Source organism: Mustela lutreola, chromosome 9, assembly GCF_030435805.1.
Source record: "Mustela lutreola isolate mMusLut2 chromosome 9, mMusLut2.pri, whole genome shotgun sequence".
Lineage (NCBI taxonomy): Eukaryota > Metazoa > Chordata > Mammalia > Carnivora > Mustelidae > Mustela > Mustela lutreola.
The window spans coordinates 6287791-6309483 of record NC_081298.1 but is presented as its reverse complement, the minus strand read 5'-3'; the positions used below and the strand labels follow the sequence as shown (position 1 = coordinate 6309483).

Genomic DNA, 21693 nt, shown 5'->3' with positions numbered 1-21693 from the left:
TTGAACAGATTAAACACAGGGAAGGCTTCCTAGGCCAATTCAGAGAAGGTTCCCCGCCGCCAACCCCCCGCCCCCGCCGACCCCTGATTCAGAAAGCTTTTGGTAAACTCCAGGGAATGGAAACGAGAAAGGGGAAGGAAAGAAGGTATGGAAATAACCCACGGAGAAGACATATTTCCCCGAGCCGGAAGGACAAAACGATTCGGCTAACATATGAACTTTTATTCTATGACAGAGACATAAATAATTTTATGAGTTCATATGACCTGTACAAAAGACAAAATAAGATATTGCACTAAGTTTAGATATGGGATATTTGGATTTAATATTAGCTAAACAGATAAATATATACAATTGAAGGAATTAAGGCAAAACCAGATGATACTTTCAAACACAACAGAAGGCTTGAAAAATAGGTATAATTAAAAACAAGGGCATCCCATCTCCTTTTAATAAAGTGGTCACGTCCAAGGGAAAAAAATCCCTTAGGTTTTTAATAATGTGGTTATTATCCATCATGTTAATTCAAGCTGAGCAAGAAAGTATAAGATTTCCCAAAGAGGAGGGAGTTTTGGGGGGGGGGGGCTTGGGGGCTGAGCACTTAGAACTTGGGTAAGCAACTTTTTCCTTGTCAGACTTGTGATCTATTCTTCCTATTAGAAAATATAATTTGGAAAATATGACTCTTTCACATATATAATTAAAATACAACTATGAAGCGTTCTTTTTTGTAAAGGGAAGTCATGTCGGTGATCTCAGAGGGTAACTGCGAGCGGGCCATCCGTTACCCTATTTGTAGAGAAGACACAAAGCCAGTCACTGGGGAAAAAAAAAAAATTCTCCACTTACTGTAAGAGAACAGAACACACTAATTCCAAAGGAATAAAAAGGAGTATAATCGATATACCAACACAGCACAGAGTTCTTTGGCAGGATCGCACTAACTGTTGATTGAAGTCAGAACTTGAGTTTTCTAATTCTTAGACCCGGTTGCCAATCTTCTAAAAACAAATAAATAAAATTCCACATCTGCAACGGATTCAGTGATGCCAGGAAATTAAATTCAGAATAAACCTTGCAGACAGTTTTTAACTGTTACACGTGAGCACTGGTACATACAATGTCTGCTGTGAGTCCCCATCCAAGTATACCGAGACGCGCACACACACAAAATAATCGGTGAGACTGTGTATTGGTTCGGACAGGCCTAGAATCCTTAAAGAGAATCCATATTCACCCATGAGAAACCGATCAAAGACATCAATCGGATGATGAGAGAATGATCTTCCAACAACTCAGGGGTCGGAACGTCATGGAGAAATCAAATCCTATAAGGGAAACACCAGAAAGCCAGAGAACGTGGAATACTGCCAGCCTCCAACCAAGTTACCTTTCTCCAGTTTTAGGTAAACTTTATCCTCCTTATCCAGGTAGAGTAGCACGCCGTTAGTGGCAGCTTCGCGAGTAACATCTTTGTCCCCAGCAAAGGCAGATATTACTGGCTTTCCATTTAACATCAGGTTTACCTATGAGGAAAAAAAAATAAATCACTGAAAACATCTACCAGGGCTAATGAATAATGTCGGAGATGACAGACCTGGTAAAAGATTTGATGTTCAGCAAATTCATCCCAACGGCAGTGGGTGCACTTAGTAGGTCCACTGGGCTGATTTTTTTTTTTTTAATTTCCCCCATAGAAATTTCCTGAAATGCCTACAAAAGAATACTATCCACGAAGAGCAACCTCGCCTTGGGAAAACTGGCCTCCCTTCACTGAGCTCGCTGTTTTATTTATTTCTCACATTCAGTAGCAATCTTTTAGTAATAAAGAAAGTCTGAAGGGCACCTGGGTGGCTCAGTGGGTTAAAGCCTCTGCTTTTGGCTCAGGTCATGATCCCAGGGTCCTGGGATCGAGCCCCCATGGCACTCTCTGCTCAGCAGGGAGCCTGCTTCCTCCCTCTCTCTCTCTCTCTCTCTCTCTCTGCCTCTCTGCCTACTTGTGATCTGTCAGTCAAATAAATAAATAAAATCTTAAAAAAACAAAAAAAGCAAGTCTGAGGTTTCTCAGTATATTAGTAAAAAGAAGCCCAGGGCCCTTTGCTCTGATAAACCCAGATACAGTATGATTCTACCAACATCTTTTTCAGGTTACTGGTTGGCTACCACAGTCATAGTGGTGAAGACTATTTGAAACTATGGAATGTGTTTATGTGTGTTGTGGGAGTGTTGTGTTCTCTTTTTCTGTCCTCCTTGATAATGTGTATTAAAAATAATACATATACATTAAATGTGTATTAAAAATAATAATCACCACTGCTAGTGAAGATTTTAAAGATGGATACTTAGCAAAGAAGCCACAATTAATAAATTCAAAATTATTAACAAATCATAAACTCGAAATTTTCTCCCCACTACAATTTTGATTTTACTATGATAAATATTACATAAGTTTCTAAATATCAGAGCTTGGGAAAAGCTTTTCCAAGCTAGTAAATTTGTTTACTAGATATTCATTCTTTTTATGTCAAAAAAAAGTACCGCCTAAATTAAATCTGAGGATGATCGATTTACCCATTCTCTAGGATCTGTGAAAGTTGGTAGAAGGGTAATCCCCCTTCGCTATGGCCACAGTCTACAACACACACACGGAGCGTAAGATAAAAAAGAATGCTAGAATTCTAGCATTCTAGCATATTTGAATAGTATAGGAACTAGTCTTTGAGTGTAAGGTCAAGCCTATTACCTGAGAAATATGTTGCTAACTGTGGAACTGAAATTTTTTTGACTTCACTAGGATCAGAGTAACTGAGCATAAATTATTTAAAGCATATGCAGGGGATCACCCTTTTGTAAAAAGTACATTGAGTAGTTATTCCTTCATAAATTTGTTCTAATGGCTAGAGTAGCTCGTAATTTTTAACAATGATAGCAAATTTGTTTTATTTAATATGTACCTGTAAAGTTCTGCTAGTCTTAGAAATTTCTTCCTTACACGTTTAAATAATTTTTGCACAGGCATTAAATGAAATCAAGATCTTATCAAGAGATTGGTGCTACTGAGTTTTTACTAAGACATGTTTTTTAAATGGTGGGTTGTTATGAAGGTAATACATTCAACCATTTATTTTTCTATATGTTTCTTGTCGTAGCTTTAACGGATGCAATAAAGAAGAAAATTGGAAATTAAGTGCTTTAAAAATAAACTATAAAGATGGTTGTTTATTTTTATAATGAAAACACATCTCTGGCTAAACACTTACATACATAACCCACTGCCAATTGAACACTGCCGTTCGGGGGTTGAGAAGGAGAAGGGTCACAACACGTACCTGGATTGTTTGGCTCTGGTAGACTTTAATTACATGAAAGCTGAAACTGTAAATTCCTTTTCTTGGTGCTACAAAGACAGACTCCAGGGTGAAAAAATTGCCCACATTTACTAGGATCTACAAATAAAAATAATAAGGAACAGTAAATTATTACAATAGTCTCTTCTGTAAGTAAGTTTCCCTCCTGGCTTGCTTGCTTCTCGCCCACCACTCTTTCTCTCTCCCTCTCTTTCTCTTTCTCTTTCTCTCTCTCTCTCTCCTTCTGGCTTTCTTTATTTCTTTCATAAGTAGCTTAAGAAACCATAGAGAATAAAACATTGAGTTCTACTCTTTTCCTCTTTAGTGACTTAGAAAATAGATTTGTGTAATGGAAGGTTTTTCTGTCTTTCAAATGGTATAGGAAAAAAAAATAAAATAAAATAACTGCTTTGTATTCATGCCTCAATTTCCAGCAAGGCCTGATGGCTCTGGAAACATCTAGGTAACACGGAGGGCTTATAAATATTAGCTTTACCTTGAGAGTCAGATAAAAGGCATCTGCCCTGTATTTATATTTCCATCCTCTATAAGCCTTTGCAATGTCCAGAGATGACGTTTCCAAGACAGCCAATCGGCATCCGTGGGCTCTCTGCAGTCATTCCTGGACACATCACACAGAGGCCTAGGCACCCCCTCCACCCTGTGACATAATCCATGACACTGAACAGTGCACAGACTGATGTGAATGCCCGGCCCTCCCCTGAGCCTCCGCCAAACCTCTCCTAAGATTCATGGCCATTTTTCAGTCCTGTGCCATCTAGGCCTTAATTATAATATTTTGGCAATGACTCAGCCTTTGCAGGCTGCCAAAAAGTAGAGCATGAATAAGGACAGACTGTGAAACTGGTGGCTTTCTTGTGTTCCTGCCAGTGTTATCCATTATTCTCTTATCAATCACCTACTCTTTATTTAAACTCAAGGGTAAAAAATGAAAAGTAAAATAAGGCACTACTTCCTAAGAAAGCAGCAACGCATTTTGTATTCCAAGATGTGCAGCCTGTTTCTACTGCTTATGAAATTAACTCTGAATTTCAATATGTGACCTCTTAAACCAAATTTGCAAATGTCACGTAAGTCAGTCCCTTCTATGAGAAGGAGAATGAGAATGTTTGGGGGTGGGAAGTTTGTAAAGTAACTGGGATTTATTCCACTTCTCTCCAAGAAATAAATCTACAACTGGCATTCAAAAAAATCAGATGTCCCTGTAAGGATAGATTTCCACTGTATCAATGGCAATCTGCCACCATATCTTGTAAACTCGACATTTGCACCAATATTAGGCCTTTTGCATAATTCCCTAGAACCATACTATCGCCCCTGAGCAACGCACCAGAATATCATAGCGGGTCAAGTTGATGTACCAGGTTCAACCCTCGACTTAAGTACATATATGTGTATGATTTCATTCTGAGATTTCACCTTCTTCCAAACAATCCTCAGATTTCTTTCTCTGACCTGATGATTAATGATCTTTCAACAACCAATCACCAGCTTTGCAATAATCCCCAGCAGAGGTGTTACAAAGATTTTTGCAAGCACATTTAAAATAATTTGAGGTACTTAGCGGGGACTTTCTGACTCGGATACGAGTAGCATAATTCATTAGCAATAATGGAAACATCTGATTAGTGTTGACTACACACAAGGCTGGATGTTGCCTCTATATTGTAATTAGAGGCACATAGAGACTTATAAGTAAATGTGTCTTGTGGTCTCTGAGATGCATGTCTTCCCAAACAGAAGACATATCCTCTCCTCTTCTAATTGACAGAAAGGTCATTGTACAGTGCCATGTCCACAATGGTCCAACATTTAATTAATGCACTGAAATATAAACCAGGGGTGGTGCTCGACTTCATTTCCATCAGGATGGAAAGCACTGCACCAAAACCCCAAAGGGGCTGCTTCATTCCTTAAAAATTATGGCTATCTGATAGTAAGCCCCAGAGAAGCATTCTCTGCCTGGCCAGCTGGAGAGTGCATTACTTAGGAACAATTAAGTAAGGAATGGAAATGTCATCTCTTCCCTTCCCTGGCACACACTGCAGTACCACCTAACCTGTGTTCCTACACATGTGGCTTTGCAGACAACTGTGAACTACACAAGTGACTTTGCAATTGAAAATACTCTGGGTGCTGTTAAGGTTGAAATTACAACCCCAGAGTCAGTTTCCAGTTTTAAGACTCCCTGCTGAAGCTAAGCTGATAGTCCTGGGGTTTCCCACTAGCCAAACCCCAGAGCTCCAGGTCGCTCAAAAGAAGCCATAGACTTCATCAGTTCCTTCCCACCCCCTACCCTCAACCCCAAAGTCTGTCTTTCCCCAGTAATTTGCAATTCTCGGAAAGGACCAGAGCAGGGTCTGGGAGCACCAAGGCTCCCCCTGCGCTTCCCAAAGGGAGCTCCCTGCAGCTGCCCTTCTTTTCCCTCCACAACTTTTCGCCAAGTACCACAGAAAGGCTTTCCGCTGCAGTGGCGCCTGCAACGTGTGTGGGGATCCTAGCAGCAGAAAGGTGAGTGCGACCCAACCCACACCGTCTGTCGCTGCCCACTGTCTGCGGCCACCTGCTAGACCTCTGCAGAGAATGTGGGCCCCCGAAGCTCTCTTTGGGGAGAAGTTTCTCCACCTAGGGGAAACAAACCGTTTATTGGGAAACCCTGAGGGGACCGCGCGGAAACCGCCTGGGCGGGCCCCTGCGGAGGGGTCTGAGCCCGGGGTCCAAGCACTCGCCAAGAGATTGCGAGGTCCAGGGACCAGACTCCTGCCAGCTCCAATGGACCTGTTGCTGTGAAACTCGTCCGGACCTCTTGTAGCTGGGTTCTGCGCTCCCAGCCTCTCCCCCTCATCTCTCTCCGGAGGCCAGGAGGGAAAGAATGCGGGCAGGGGCGATGGTGGGAGAGACAGAAGTTTCAGACCCAGACATCTTTGGGAAGGCGAGTGCCAAAATGATCCCCCACGTCCCAGCCAGACCAACTTAGCCTGAGCAGGCAGCCTGGGTCGGGGCTGCAGGGAGGTCAATCCTCCACCCCACCAACACCATCCATACACACACTGGGTGCCCTGCATCCCTCAGGGTCTGACCTGATCGAAGTAAATGATGCGCGTCTTGTTGCTCATCTCCGACGGCTCGTGGTTGGTGCTCCGCACCGCTGAGAAGGCGACCTTGGAGTTGGCCGCCCGGACCGAGATCCCCAGAGGGGAGGAAGAGGAGCCCTTGGAGTCCGTAGCCGGGTTCGAGTCGCACACCACCAGACACTTGCCCTCCAGCACAATGGGCTCCGTGTCGTTCTGCGCCCAGACGGGCAGCCCCGGCAGGGTGAGGGCCAGCAGCACGGCCGGTACCACGGACAGCGCCCGGCTCCCGGAGCCCATGGTGAGCCGCGTGGGCAGCCGCAGCCGGCTGCGCTCCTGCTCGCGCGCTTCGCCTCCAAGCCCGGGACCCCGGCGCTCGGGAAGCTGCCAGTGGCTAGATCGACAGCGCTGCGGGAACGGCGGCGGCAGCGGCGGCGGCGCGCACACTTCCCCCAATTCCGTGGTTTGAAGTCAAAGTCTCCGCTCGCGCTCTCTCGCTGGTTCTGTTACCTTTGTCCTTTAAGGAGCTCATGCAGAACCCCCTACCCCACCCTCCTCCGCCCAAGAATCAGCCCTGCCCGGGGCCCCTGCACCCACCCTTGTTCCTGGACATCTAAAAGTCCGCAAACCCTCCCATTCACACCTCAAACAGGAAAACGGCAGTAAATTCTCACCCCAAACCCAAGCACCCCCAGGTGGACGACGGAGCAGGAAAAACAAAGGAGACGCAAAGAAAAGCCTCGGGGATAGGTGGGTGCCAAGCGGTGCGGATGTCCGGCTTGCGACAGGGACGGATTACAGAAGCAGAAGGTGTTTCCCGGACTGAGAAGAACGCGAGGCTCTGTTCATGGCCAGGACTCTAGCGACTCCCACTTTAGCCTCGCCAAAAATCCCCCACACCTCAGCGCCTCCCGGACGTCGGCAGGTAGGCAGCAGCCGGCCGGGTCTTGGGCACGGAGAGCACCGAGTCGCGGGATCGGTTCCAGGGCGCAAGGCGGCTCGGCGGCGGGGTCCTCTCCAGCCGCTGCCGCGCGCCCCGAGTCCCTGCGCACAACTTTGTCTGTCCTCGCGCAGCCGGGAGGGCGCCAGGCGAGCACACGCGTGCTATTTATAGGAGCGCGGCGTCCGGCCGGGTTGGCCTCCAGCTCACCCCGCTGGCTCCCGGGAGAGGAGGAGCAGCAGTCGAGTGACCCCAACGAGAGGCTCCCGCCAGGCGGTGAACGCGCCCCGGAGCCAGCGCGGCGCACACCGCTGCTATCTGCCGAGGTCCGAGGCCACCCTGCCCGGGGAGCGCGCGGCGCGGGGAGTGTGTACCCGGAGAGACGCGCGCACAGCCCCGCGCTCGCCCAGCTCCGCGCCTGCTTGCTCGCCCCTCCTCGGTCTGGGCGGGCAGAGGGGGCTGCGGCTCTCCTCGCCCCTCCCCGGCGCGGGGCTCCGCAGCCGAGCGGTGAAGCCGGGCGGGCGGCAGCGCGCGGCCCAGGACCTGGGGACTCGCGGGAGTCCCGACCGCGGCTGGCCCGGAGCCGGCCCCAAGGAGCCCTGGCGCCTGGCGAGCTCTGGGGAGCCTCGGGGCGTACCAAAGCCGGCGGGGCCGCCGGGAGGAGGTGCCTGATGCCTTCCGCTCGGGGAAGATGAGCCTTGGAAGCTGCAGGGGCGTGCGCCTTTCCACCCACAGCGCGAAGCCACCCCAAGCCAGGCCAGAGGAAGAGTGACAGACAGTGAACCCGGCAGGAATAAATCCTCTGAAACCGTACTCCCGCCCCCCCCCCAAAAAAAAAAAAAACCCAACTCCACTGCTGAGAATACAGCACCTTCTTGACGGGCCGTCCTCCCCTCTGGGCCACCCCACTGCCATCTTGGCCTCTGATTGACAAGACTTCTCTTCTCCTTCCGCAGCCATCCCTGGGCCGGAAGGGCTTGTCTCTGGCTGCGTGAACTTGGCCAAGTCACTGACCCTATCTGTGAAGGCCGGACTCCACTATGGGAAGTCCTGTCAGCCCTCCAGTACTATCATGCGTCCGGGGCCTGTCACCCTCTTCCCAAACGCCTTTCAGACTCCAGCTGACAAAGGACAGGCACCGCATCTTCAATCAAAGATCACCCCCACCTGCTATTCCTGACTAATTATTAATCGAAGGGATGTTGGTTGAACAATGTCCCCCAGATAGAGGACTCCCCTGTTCCTTCCTGAGTGATGGGCATCCGCATTGACATGGATTCGAGCCCCTCCCCAGCAGGAGCCAGGCCTGTATCTCCAGTCTCCTCCCTCAGAAGGTCCCTCAGAAGGTGTTGAGCCATAAACACCACATTGCACCTCCAATTGTTAAAACCAGAAGTCTTTCTACCGGTTGGTATTTCCCTGGGCCATGCTCCCCTTTTGCAGCCCATGCCTGCAGCCCAAGGGACCCCCCAGTGCTCCTCCATTGGGACCAGTATCCGTTCTGATTGGCAAGTGCCCTTTGTCATAATGTTGACTCTCACCAATCCAAGCTACAACCAAAAAGGTCTTTCGAAGATAGCCACCAATTCCCCAAGCACAGAGGTCCGCCCCTAAGCCCAGCGCGGCTTTTCACATCAACTCTTCCTACCCTGAGTTAACTCTCGTCAGGCTCTTACACAGTCAGCCTGGAGAGCAGCTGCAATTTCCTCTCATTTGAGGCTGTCTTTTGAGAGCAGAGGCTGGATCTAATTTGGTGTCTCTTTCTCTCCTGTAGGGGTAAGCACCCTGCCTTCCTTTTCCAGGACAGTTGCTTGGTGACTGAGACCTGGTTTGTTCAACTTCCGGCTGGAAAGGGTTTGAAAAAAAAAAAAAAAAAAAGCTCTGTCGGTAACAGAATTGTTAAATACCCGACACGCTCTCTTCCCCACCGACCCCGATATATTCTCTGCATCTTTTTCTCCTCTGGGCACCTTCCTTCCTGCAAGAACTCAGATTTAAAGAAATCCTTAGCCGTTACTCCTCTCTTCCTCACCAAAAGAAATTTATTTCACAGCCCCCAAATCTAGCAGACTGATCATCTTGTGGACTCACTAATCATTACAGAATGACCAGAAGCTTCCAGAGAGAATGTAATTATCCTCCATTTACCTAAGTGGATATAAAGAAATCTCTCTGAGTAAAATTCAAATTTTAGGCCGCCTAGATAACCAGAGATGAAAATCTTGGTTTTCTATGAAAGATGTTCCCCTATTCAGGATGTTGTGACGAGGGGGAACACTGCATTTCTTGTCGACTCTTACTGCGAGAGGTGATCTGACGTTGTGAATCATAGGGTCCTGTGTCCCTTCTCACCACAGCTGACTGAACAGGGGTAGGTAGCCTGTGGGCTCTGGGGCTGTCAAGCCATTTGATATCAGAAGCCCATAAGCTTGACTGAGCTGCTGAGCTGGGGATGCCAGATTCTCTCTCTTTGGGATCTGAATGAGACACTGAGAGGCCTTCTAGTCAGCACTGGGTCCTGCAGAGGAGAGGTCTGTAGTCTCCTGAACTAGCCACGGGAGGGCCACATGCAGGCTAACACAGTGGAACATGCTGGAAGAAACAGAAGAGCCGACCACACTTAGAGGCCAGTTGGGAAGATTGCGCCCTTGTGAGACACGGGGTGGGGGAGAGCGAACAGTGCATCTCCAGTCCTGATTCCTACCCACGAGGAGCCCAGCAACATGTTCATCTAACTTTGGGTTCCTTGAGAACAGCCTGTGTCCTTGCAATAAAACCCATTTCACTTGAGCTCCAAATCGCCATTGGAACAACATCCCAGCAATCATACCACGTCCGGCCTGCCTCTCCTGCCAAAAGACATTAAAAAATCCAGTCTCCTGCCTATGGGAAATGTTGTCCTAACATTTGGAGAAAGGAAGCATCACCTGCTCCTCACCCTCGCCTCCAGGCCCGGCATCCCCAGGAGAAAAGAAGCAGAATCAAGTCCAAGTCCACAGCACAGATCTGTTTCTTTCTTTTCCTTTTTTTTTTTTTTTTTTTCCCAGTGTCCCTGTTCTGAGATCTCCTGATTGTACTTGATGCCCAGAAATTTTGTTCCTAGACCTTTAATGATTTCATTTCTCTGCAGCTGGGCTCAACTTATAAATTGGTAAAGTATGTTAGAATCTGACCTGGTCTTCCATAGGAAAGACTGCCCCTGAGGTCAATAAATTCCACGACTGATTGTCTAACCATCCCTCAGAGAAACCAAGTTCCAAGTAAGCCCAAGACAGTAAGGATCAAAAGTGATTTTTGGTTCCTGAAGAAAATGTCTCAAAGAAGGCAAAGGTAGACACAGGGTATTCACCTCGAAGGACATCGCCTGGAAAAGAACCTCATGGTTGAACACGCAACGCCTCTGAGCAGCATGGCGCACAGGGCACCCCAAGTTCAGTCAGGTGGAAGGTAGAAAATCGAGAGAGAGAGAGAAAGATTTTCACATCATCACCAGACTAAGGTCCACCGGGACACTTAATTACCCTTTACTCTCCACGGTGATAGTTATCAGCCCAAGCGAACATGATTCTTCAAGGGAGAATAAGTATCTTGAGGACAAAAAGGCTCTGGGAATAATGCGTATGATGTTAATCTGGAACGTTTCGGAGAACTGTTGAGGACGTCCCCAGAACCCCCTCTGGAGACAGCCAGACCACTGACTTTGCATGAAGAGGGTATTCTAGGGGCAAGTAGATGGGTGATTTAAAAATTGTTTCTGCTTAATTTTACGATTGAAGCATTGTCTGAGACACTCCATCTCTGCAGTCCCCTCCAGTCACCCACATAACAGGGTCCAGGCAGGCTTCTGGTTACAGTCGCAGACAGACACCACTGCCTCTCTTCAGCCTTGGCGTCATACCCTGTGCTCGTGCCATTCGTTATACGTTTCACAATTTTCTGAACTTGTTGATTTATTTGTTGAGTTTTCCATGCCCCCATACACGATCAACTCCTCAGGAGCCCAGGATTTAGCAGAGAGTCAGTAAGTTGGCGGCGGGGTGGGGGGGGGGGGAGGTATTGAAAAAGTAACGACTTACCACTGCCCATATCTCTCATGGAGGAAATGATGCATCATTCGCTCTCTACGATACAAGTATGATAGGCAAAGTGAAATTCTTTCTAAAATTTTGAGGGGCTTAGAATGTTTAATCCACCTGTAGGTAGTAAGAATGGAAAGCCAACGGAGCACAAAAGGGGATTACTGGAAGGACCCTCACAGAGTCCAAGGGCAGAACTGAGCTTTGGGAATGGAATGAAGCCTTACAGACAACCAAAACACCGCCCGCCCCACCTCCCTCCCTCTCCCCCTGCCCCTCCGTCTCATCGGATCCCCTTCCTTCCATCCCTCTCTCCCTGTCTTTCTCTCCCTCTCTCCTCAGCACATCTGTGTTATTCTTTTGCTCACTGCAAGCGAGTTTCCTCTGAAGCCTGGATGATGGACAGTGACAGCAAACACTCCCGACTTTACACACGCAGATCCATCCACCCAGAGGATGCCCCAGAATCCCAGGGAAGAGACTCCCTGCTCCATCTGATATCAAATGCTCGCCACCCCCCCCACCTTGGCCAGAGAAGCAGAGTTTGAGTGCACACCCCTGATTCCTGCCAGTGGGTGGGCTACTGGGGTGGCGTCATAGGGAGAGGACAAACCCTCCCTCATAGGAGGGGGGCAAGCAGTATGTAGCGACATGGAAAAAAAAAAAGATACGAACTCATCTGTATGGTGTGATCCCACGTTAGTGGTCTCTAAGCCTGTGTAGATACAGATATGCTTGAATAAGCAGAGGGAAAAACATGAAAAACTAGACAGCAAACTGTTGGCTTTCGAGGAGTGGAAAGAAGGAAGGGAAACCCCCTCTCAATGTGGTTCAGACGTTTATTACCAGAATGGCCACAGAAAACATACAAGATGTGGTCTGCATTTAAAATACATATTTTTTAATCCTTTAAATTGAATTCAAGTTTGGGAAGAAAAGGAACTAACATGCTCTCTCATAGGCAGGATTGGTTGAACAGCAATTTTCTTTATTTAGTTACATTGATCCAACTCTAAGAATCATTCACTCAACGTCTAGGAAGACGCCCAGACATAGAATGCCTCACAGTATACATTTAAGAAAAATAATTACATTGCAGCTGATGAAGAAAGCTCTGATCACATTTCAGATTCAACTCGGCTCTTTTTAGAACACGCAAGGGAAGGCCCAGCCCGGCGCACAGTGTGTGCCTGCCCACCGTCACTTTCTGCCGCATACCTAAGGAAGGTCTATGTGTAGAGTCCCAACCAACGGGCCCTACTTGTCAGCATCTCCCGGGAGGCTTATCATCAAGGCAGACTCTCTGTCCCTGCGCTGAAATGGTGGCTTTTGCCCATGAACTGGGAATATGTTTATTAACTAGCAGCTGGTGACCGTGAAGCAGATGGTGCTTTGACTTTGTAGACGCTGCTGGTGGGGTGCACCCACCAAGGGGCCATCTGCGGTCAGGCTGATTAGCCTTTTGGCTGAAAACAGAGTATTTAGAATTATCTTCATCTCCTACTAGTTCAGCGTCCACGGGGAAAGTTAGAAAGCTTCCTTTAGCCGGGAAAAATTCAATCATAAAAATAATATCCGGTTCCTAGCTCCCTGTGGGGACTGGACAGGGAAATGGTTGCAGGGCACCTGCAGCGCATTGGGAATGCAGGAGGTGCTTAATGAGATGTAGCAACGATTACCATTAATTTATGGAATCTATTAGTGACTGGAGGCGAGCGATGCACCACGCACCCTGGGCCAAGGCGCACCAGCTGCCCTGGCCCCCAGTCACCCCCACAGACATTGTAATGGGGAAGGCCACCGCATGCCCACCTGTGAGAGAGACCCTAGGTTCCGACACCCGGACAGAGACGGGAAGCAAAGCCGAGTTGTCAGCGCACCCACGTACGGCCACGGGACGGGACCCTGGGGGTGATGAGGCCAAACGGTAGGGCTCAACGCGCCAGGCAGATTTGTGAGTTCCTGGCGAGGGACAAGGAGCCCGATTTTCTTTTTCTGTCTTTCTTCCTCATCCTCTTCAGCAATGGGTCTCATCCCTCAGAGTATCTGGAAGAAGCATTTAGCAGAAATAGATTCCCCTAAGTGAAAATTATGCAGGAAGTCCAGAAGAGCTGGCCAGAAACCGTCATCACAGCAACAGCGGAATCAGAGAAATGTTGCAGGTGTCAAAATGCCCGGGGTCCTCAGAGCCGGACGGAGGTATCTTAAGGAGCTGGGAGTCCAATTAGTTATTTAGCAACTGGAGGGTCCTAGACACTTTGAACTGCTCTGGGTTTAATGGTGTGCACTTCAGGGAGGAAGGAGGGGAAGAGTATCAGTCCCAAAGTGACTCTCCTCGCCACCGACTGTGCTCCTCGGGCGCCTGCTGGAGTGAGTGTGAGGTGCGACACGCATCTCTGCAGAGATGTCTTCCTCTCTGATAGGAGCATCCTGCATCACCGAGAATGATTCTAGTGTTTATGGAGAAGTCCTTCCCCCACCATGGCTACTAAAAGCCAGCCAACCGCTTTATCTGATGCCCAGCGGAAGGAAGAGCAACCCGTTTGTACTCGGAAGGAAAAGCTGGCAGGGGTAGCTCCCAGAGAGGGGGTGCTCAGACACCACGGTGAACATTCCACAGAGTCTCCAGGGTAAGTCTGACTCCAAGCAGTCGCTCTCCCTTGTGCACTAACTTGAGAATCTAATCCTCAAATATAATATAATCCTCGAACATAATAACTCCCTTGGTTATTTTCTTTTGTTTGGGGAAACCTCAAAAAAAAATTGCTGATCATGTGTCCCAATTAATTGCCATGACTCATTGGGGAAACAGACCTTACGACCCCCATTTCACAGACAGGGAGACAGAGGGTCTGAGTGGCTGCTGCCAGAGGACACTCTGCCAGTGAGTGGTGGGGCTGGACTGGACTGCAGGACACCTGTCTTCACACCCAGAGCTCGTTCCCCCACAGCATATGAGAAAGGTTGAAACAAAAATGCAAGGGGTGGGCACCTGGGTGGCTCAGTGGGTTAAAGCCTCTGCCTTTGGCTCAGGTCATGATCCCAGAGTTCTGGGATCGAGCCCCACATCGGGCTCTCTGCTCGGCATGGAGCCTGCTTCCTCCTCTCTCTCTGCCTGCCTCTCTGCCTACTTGTGATTTCTGTCTGTCAAATAAATAAATAAATAATCTTTTTTAAAAAATGCAAGGGGCTTCTAGTAGGTTCAGAACTATTTTTTTTGCCAGTTGAATGACACCAAATTCAGGAGAGAAATTGCTTGTGTTCCTAGAATTATTAATATCAGTAGAGGGCATGTGGGAATGAACCTTACGGCAGAGGAAGAAGATAGGCTTGAAATCACAGAATGTTTAATAAAAGTTACCAACCATAAACGCAAGGTAGAGAAGCATATGTGTATGTGTTAACTATATTAAATATATATGTATATTTTATATTTATATTTATATGTATTAAATATAAATATATTTTAAATTTCTATATAAATATAAATTAAATATAAATATATTTTATATTTATATGTATTAAATATATTAAATGAACATATATGAAATATTATGTTTATAATTAAATAACTGGTTAGATCATCTTATGACCTTCTCGAAGCTTTCTGTGGTTTTCATTTAGAATGAAAATGGGAGTTTGACATTCCTCGTCTTATTATGTGAGTCAGAGAATCTACTACGCCAGACGTTCCATGAGGGCACAGGTGGGCTGCCTTCTCCTTGTCATGATCGATGCCCCCGGAACAGTTCACAGCACAGAGCACAAGTACTTTAGATATTCGTGGAAGCTCATGAATCAAGTCTTGGGATACAGAACCCAACTCTGGCTACCTTCTCTGAGTATATTTCCAATGATAACACTAGATAGTTGCAAAAATCAACGTAGGGTTTTCCTCGAATTCTCACTAATTATTGATGATGTGTAAGAACCCGTCCTTCCATACTTGGAATTTAATATGTTTCTGGAAAAAGTACTGCTCAGTTGCCCTTCCTTTCCCAGACACCCATTTCCACAGCTGTTCCTTGTTTTGCTGTCCTCCAGCTGGGGCGTGAGCATCTCCTGGCCACGCCACCAGCTCAGCCTCTTTCTTAACTATCTCGGGGGTTGGGAAAATGCCTCCTTTGCTAGGTTGTGGCCTCAGTGAAGCAAAATCTCCCCTGCTCTGTCCTCTGCCTGCTAATTGGGTACCTGCAGGATTCTAGGAACAAGTCCAAGGTGACGGGCTATGGCTTCTGAGTCCGCTGGCTTCTGGCTATTTCAGCTGGCTGCGAGCATCCTGAATGACAAACGGCACACCAACTAACTTGACTTTCTTGGCCATCTGTCTGTTGGCTAAATAACTACCTCTTGGATAGACCAACTCATCACTTAGGCAGCTGGTGTTTTGGCGATTGATTGAGCTGGGTCCAATATTTCCTGACCACAAAAAAAAAAAAAAAAAAAAAAAAATGAATTTCACAGAGATTTCCATGGGCTTTGTGGAGTCTTTATAAAGCAAAAATAGATAAGAAAAGCCAAATGAGCAAGGAAATAGATGGGCTGTGCTCTAGAGCAAAGCTTTTGAAGGCATGAGTCACTTTAAATTTTGCCCCTTTGTGGCTGTATTTTATTCTCTCTTCCTTTGACTTTCCCTGTTTCCTTTGCCTGTCTTTTTTTCTAACCGTCTTCCTATCATTTTTTTCTCCTGAAGTTCCTAGTCTTATACTCCCTTCCACCAAAATCTAATTAGGGCTTGGTGCGTACTAGGTGAGTGGCGAACCTGAGTGTCTCCAGGGGCTGTGGCAGGCACACGCTGTTCTTCCTGGTTACGGGGTTTCAGAAAGCCCTCCCCACGTCCACAGACTCTTCCTCCTTGATGAACCTGAGCCCGTCTCCCACCGCAGAACTCGAACGTGCCAGGTACTCCTAGTCTAGCTTCTCTTGCAGCTCGGGTGCGAGCATGGGACCCGCACGCGGCAAATCAGACACACCTGCCCCAGACACTGAATTTGAAGTGTGTGAGGGAGCAGGGACCTCCCAGAACCGCTTCTACAGAAGCAGCAGCGGGGGCCGGGGCTCTGGGGTAGTAACCAGCATCCCGGACCCACATGACAACGTGAGCAGCAGGCTAGGGGGTCTACGGTCGGGAGCCCCCACCCCACTTGGGTGGTCGCAGTCCTACAGCGGGAGCCAGGCCAAGGTGTCACCCCCACCCGCATCACCTCCAACCCGTGACTCCCATTCTCTACTTCAGGAGCCACTGAATAAATTCTACTAAATTCCTTTTCTACCGAAATGAATCAGAGTCGGCTTTGGGGGCCTGAATACAAGACTCCAGCTGGATACAGGATCCTGAAGCTGATCAGGGACCACGAACGGGTGACCCCAGCAGGAGAGAACTGTAAAAAGCCCAAGGCCCTGTGCCTCCTCTCCAGCAGGCAGCCGCCAGTAAACTTCGAACCAGATGAACCTGGCAATGATCTTTCAATAGAAAGATAAATTTGGATATTTTGGTGAAAGCTTCACTTTTAGATGTTATCAACTAGTTCAGAATGTTTGTGAGCTGTGCCCAGAATGTGGCTGTGAGCTACAGGGAGCTCAAGGATGGCCAGTGTGTAACCTCTTTACTTTCAACTTTTTACTTCTAAGAAGTATTCAGAATTACCTGCCATAGAAAGGCTTCCTGTTTCCCCTCTGTGCTCCACATTTTACAGGAACTCAAGTAAGTCACAGCTTTAAATAGATCATTGTCTGAGGACGAAGATGGAGTGAATGGGAAGAGCAAAGACTAATGTCCAATGACCACATATGCTCATGGCGCCCCGGCCCAAGCCACCAGCCAATCAAAATGTTCGAACCGTGTAAAATCTGCAGCCTCAGATACTGCCCTCTGTCTCAAAGAAGCATCCGAATTATCTCTTGATGTCCCTGGTGCCGTAACTGGGTGCCTTGGTCCGAGGTTAACCACAGGCTCCGTTTAGTGCCCTAATCCCCAAGCCAAGGTCTTAGGGTAGTGCCTCTCCTTGGCAGGACCTATATCTAAGCACAGCTGCAAGGGAGGCTGGACACACATGAGCCTGGCAATTTCAGCTTCTGAAGTGGGAGTGAGCCTTGCTCTCGGCAAGACTCTTAAGATGTGCAATTCCCCAATAGAGGGGTTCCGATGACGGTGGCCAAAACTGTCCCACAAGCCTGACTCCCCACCTGCCCCTTCCATCAGAAGAGGAAGAATCAGACAATAGCCACCAGAAATGGACTATGGTTTCTTAAGAATTAAAGTGAAATTATATATTATATTCTGAAAGTACATTTGGCTCGATGTCCTCTTTCTTTTAAGATTCTACACTTTGCAGTTGTACTGCAGCTGTACTCACTCGTGTCCTCCAAGTATGATCTTTACCAGAATAACCAAGAAAACTTAAAAATGCTATAAATTCAGGGATGCCTGGCTGGCTCAGTTGTAGAGCGCATGACTCCTGATCACAGGGCTATAAGTTCAAACCCCACCCCATGTTGGCTGGGGAGATCACTTAAAAATGAAATTTTTTAAAAAAAAATTTATAGGTTCAGGGGGTAAGTCCAGACCCACTGAATCAAATACTCCAAGGATGGGGTCCTGGGAATCCACATTTTACATTTTAATGCTTCCTTGGTGATTTTAATGTGATAATTAGTGATCAATGTTTAATGGTTTAATTTTAATATATCTAGCTAGTGCAGGCGTCTTCCACATTTGAAGATGGAGGAAGTATCCTTGGATTAAGTGGAGGTCACTTAGCGTGGTGGGTGGCCATCTTGTTTTTACATGCAAGCATATGTCTTTCCACTGGAAATCCGTTCCCCTCCATGCCAATGCTGCGGCTGACAGAGGCAATGCTGGTCATTGCCAGGAATGTTCCCAGGAGTGGACTGTTGACCCTGGCCTAGACAACCATCCTTCCCCAAGCTCTCTGTCAGAGTGGTTGATCCAGAGATAAACATGTCACCCAAGCAAAACCAAGAAGAGTTGTCCCATGATGATCTTATATATATGGAAGCAGAGGAGAAGGGACCCTGCCATTGGCTTCAGAGTTGGGCACCTGGGTGGCCAGGAATCACAGCCAGCTAGTGGCAGCTGTCTTTAACAGCAATGGTAAAGAATGATGCCAAGAGAAAGAAGCTTAGACAACAGAGAGATGGAGATGAAAATGTTCTCATGATGTCTTTGCCCCCTCACAAGAGCCTCTCCCTATCAGGATGTGTCCCAGTGGAGCCCACTGGGAAAGGCGGACTCATGAGTGAGTCTTTCAACCTCTCAGCCTTACAAGAACTGGTCATGGATCTGGAACACTTTCTTCCCACGAGATAGAGTCCTCACAGCCTGTGCTGGGCTTATCAACTTGAGCAGGAATATCTTCCTGTTTCAGATGCAATGTGTACTCCTTTGTTCTGCTTGTGTACATCATACGGCCCCTGGCCCACCCTCCACTTCTCTATCTGTCCCCTATGGTTAGAAGACAGGGTCCTTCTGCTGAACACGAGAGGGTGCGTGCAGGCCAACAGCCCTGTGTTGGCCCCCGGGAGGGACCCGACCGAAGCTGACCCTGCTGTCTCTTCTCTATGTAAGGAAAGTGTGCTCCATCCAGTCCTCGACGGCACTGTGTTTTTCTTAGCAGCTCTGATTACCAAGTTGCAGTGGGACAGAAAACAATGCCATTTGCCCGACATCCTGTACAACCTAATTAACTTTCAAGTGGCTCAAGTTGGACGTCTGTCCTTGGCAACCGAAATCTCGGGGGTTGTATTTTGCTTTCAGTAGTAAAGAGTAAGAGGATACAGGGGCAAACAAATCACCATGAGATGAACATCTGGCTCCCTATCAGGATGTGGGAGTATTCTTAGCTCTAACCAAGAAGCTACCTTGATTGAGTTTAGAAGAAAGTGTTAATAAAGAAGCCAGTCTGACTGGATACTGTGACAAGGAAGGGCTGAGTGGCTCAAAGTGACCTTTTGAGGGCAATTAAGTGAGGACTTCGGCCCCAGTGAGCTGGGGGGAAATGCCTGTAACTAAGACAATTAAGTAATCAATAACATGCCCCGGTCTTGGACTAAAGAAGTCACTGCTTGCTGCCTGTGCCCTGGTCGTTCTGCGGGCTGGCACAGGACCAGCCCCGTGAGGGAGGCGAGCCGCAGAGAGGGAAGGGAAAGACGAGTGTTGTTTCCCTCTCAGATGGATGTGGGACCTAACGATGTCATTACAGAGCCCACCGATTCAGTCTCCCCAGAGTTTCCTTTATAACAAGCTGGTGCCAAAGAAGCGCAATTAATGATTTTCCGTGGTTTGCCAAAGCTCCATCAAAACAGCCTCTTGAAAACTCTAAGTTCACATTGCTATGGAAACACCGTCAGGTCAAACACAAAACGCGCGCGCGCACACACACACATGCAGGAGTCATTCTCAAGTTCTAGACCAACTCTCCGATCTGTGGGTGTGTGCGCCCGCCACCACCTTCCCCCAGGCTGCCTGCAGACACTCCGCCTCTGACCGGGGTGTGCATGGGGTCGCTTTTCAAAAGGAAATGATTGAAAATCTGTCTTCACCTAGAGGATCTACAGACATCGTCTGGCTTTGGTCTGTGGTGAGGGGGTCCTGTCTGATCAATGAAATGTGGAAGATGGAAGTGTCATAAAGCTTCCATTCCTCTTCCAAAAAACACCCTTCCCGGTCCCTTCCTGGGTTTTCAGTACCTGCTTCACTGCTTTGCACTCCCCTTTGCTCTCAAGCGCTTGAAGCCCCCCTTCAGTCAGAAAGTTCTGAAATTGTAACTTTCTTGGGAATAAATAAGGCATCGGTATCACAGTTCTACCATACAGCATCTAATTCTTAAGTGAAAAGTCAGCAGAAACAGAGAACATTTGTCTGGAAGTGGGAGTGGGCACTTGTCTAACGATCCCCTAAAATTCCTTCTGGAAGATGGGTCTCCACTTCCACTGCACGGTCACAACCACCACTGGGGATAAGCAGCACCATCTCCTGAGTCCTGAAGGGCTTTCCAGGGGTCACCCCTGATTCCAGAGGGATTCCCCTCTTTTTCCTTCCCTGATGCCAGAGGGATTTTAAAAACACAACTTCGACCATATCATTCCCCAGTGAAAATGTTTCATTAGCTCCCCATTACCTACAGAGAAAATCCAAAGTCCTCTCCTGTCCTATGATGTCCGCTCGCCTCCACCAGCCTTGGCACAGTCTCTCCTCTGCTCTCCACCCTTCAGGTACAGCAGCAGCTTGCAAGTGGCCCCTCACATCCAACTCTGACCCCCTCCATCTCAGGCCCATGTGCACACAGGTCCCTCTGCAGAGACAATCCCTCCCCCTGCCTCTGCCCCGCCACAGAGTCACTCCTGCATTTTCTCCAGACTGCTTAAATCTCACTTCCTCCTGGGACCCCACCCCCATCCCAGATTCACTCACCTCCTGCAACCACTAGGTTTTGTTTTCTGGGTAACTGTCACAATTACCATAAATCACTATATTTTCTTTTCTGGTAGCTGATGAACTCCACGAGACCGGTGATCACCTCTGTCTTGTTCAGACTCATAATCCTTATACAGCACACAGCGCCTAGCACAGAGTAGGACTTCAATAATTTTTATTGAAAAATGAGTGAATTAATGGATTCTGGAAATTGGTACCTGTGCCATAAATCCCTTAAGGGATAACACCTTGGTTTCAGCCTGCTGCGGTATATAGCATACTGTGCAGGCATGAATCTGCATGACAGCAAGTGTCTTCCGCCAGATCTCTACCTGTCCACAACACATCTGTTAAGTCCCAACTTAGATATTGTCCAGATTTCTGCTGTCAAGATGAAGGCAGGGGACAGCAGGCACAGGGAACAAGCAAGGAGGAAAAACTGTCTTTGCAGATGGATTTAGGAGCTGAGAGGGAAAGATTCCAGAAGCCACACCAAGGCATGTCAAGAGAAGATGGTGGCCAAGCAAGCTTGAAGAATCCCCCTGGAGGTAGAAAGCAGATTTGACCTTGGGAAAGGCAGTCAAGGTCATAGCAGAAGGACCACAGGGCGCAAGTCCAGCATGAGATCAGGGATGATAAGGGAGAATGGGGGACACATGTATCAATAGCGAGTGGAGAAGAGCTTGTGACAAGTGATTCAGAACTGAATCCAGGAATGGAGAGCTTCCAAACTGGGGCAATGTTCACTTAATTCCCAAAACATCCTTTGGGGGCGCGCGTGCTCTGAGGAGCCCTGTTGGGA

The 21693-nt window shown here is 47.8% G+C and overlaps 1 protein-coding gene across 2 annotated transcripts in view; it reads right to left on the bottom strand.

Moving 5' to 3' along the window:
* Positions 1-300: 300 nt before the first annotated feature.
* CBLN4 (cerebellin 4 precursor) overlaps positions 301-21693 on the bottom strand; it is a 167213-nt gene continuing 145820 nt past the window's right edge. Inside the window, exons 1-3 of one of the 2 annotated variants that reach the window (XM_059188720.1) lie at positions 6449-8178; positions 3330-3446; positions 301-1526 (exon numbers count right to left, since the gene is read on the bottom strand). In XM_059188720.1, the coding sequence (XP_059044703.1) occupies positions 1329-1526; positions 3330-3446; positions 6449-6739 (606 nt within the window). In that variant the 5' untranslated portion in view covers positions 6740-8178 and the 3' untranslated portion in view covers positions 301-1328. Of the gene's footprint in view, positions 1527-3326; positions 3447-6448; positions 8179-21693 lie in introns of those variants that run through there. The other variant, XR_009357410.1, reaches the window with a different exon arrangement.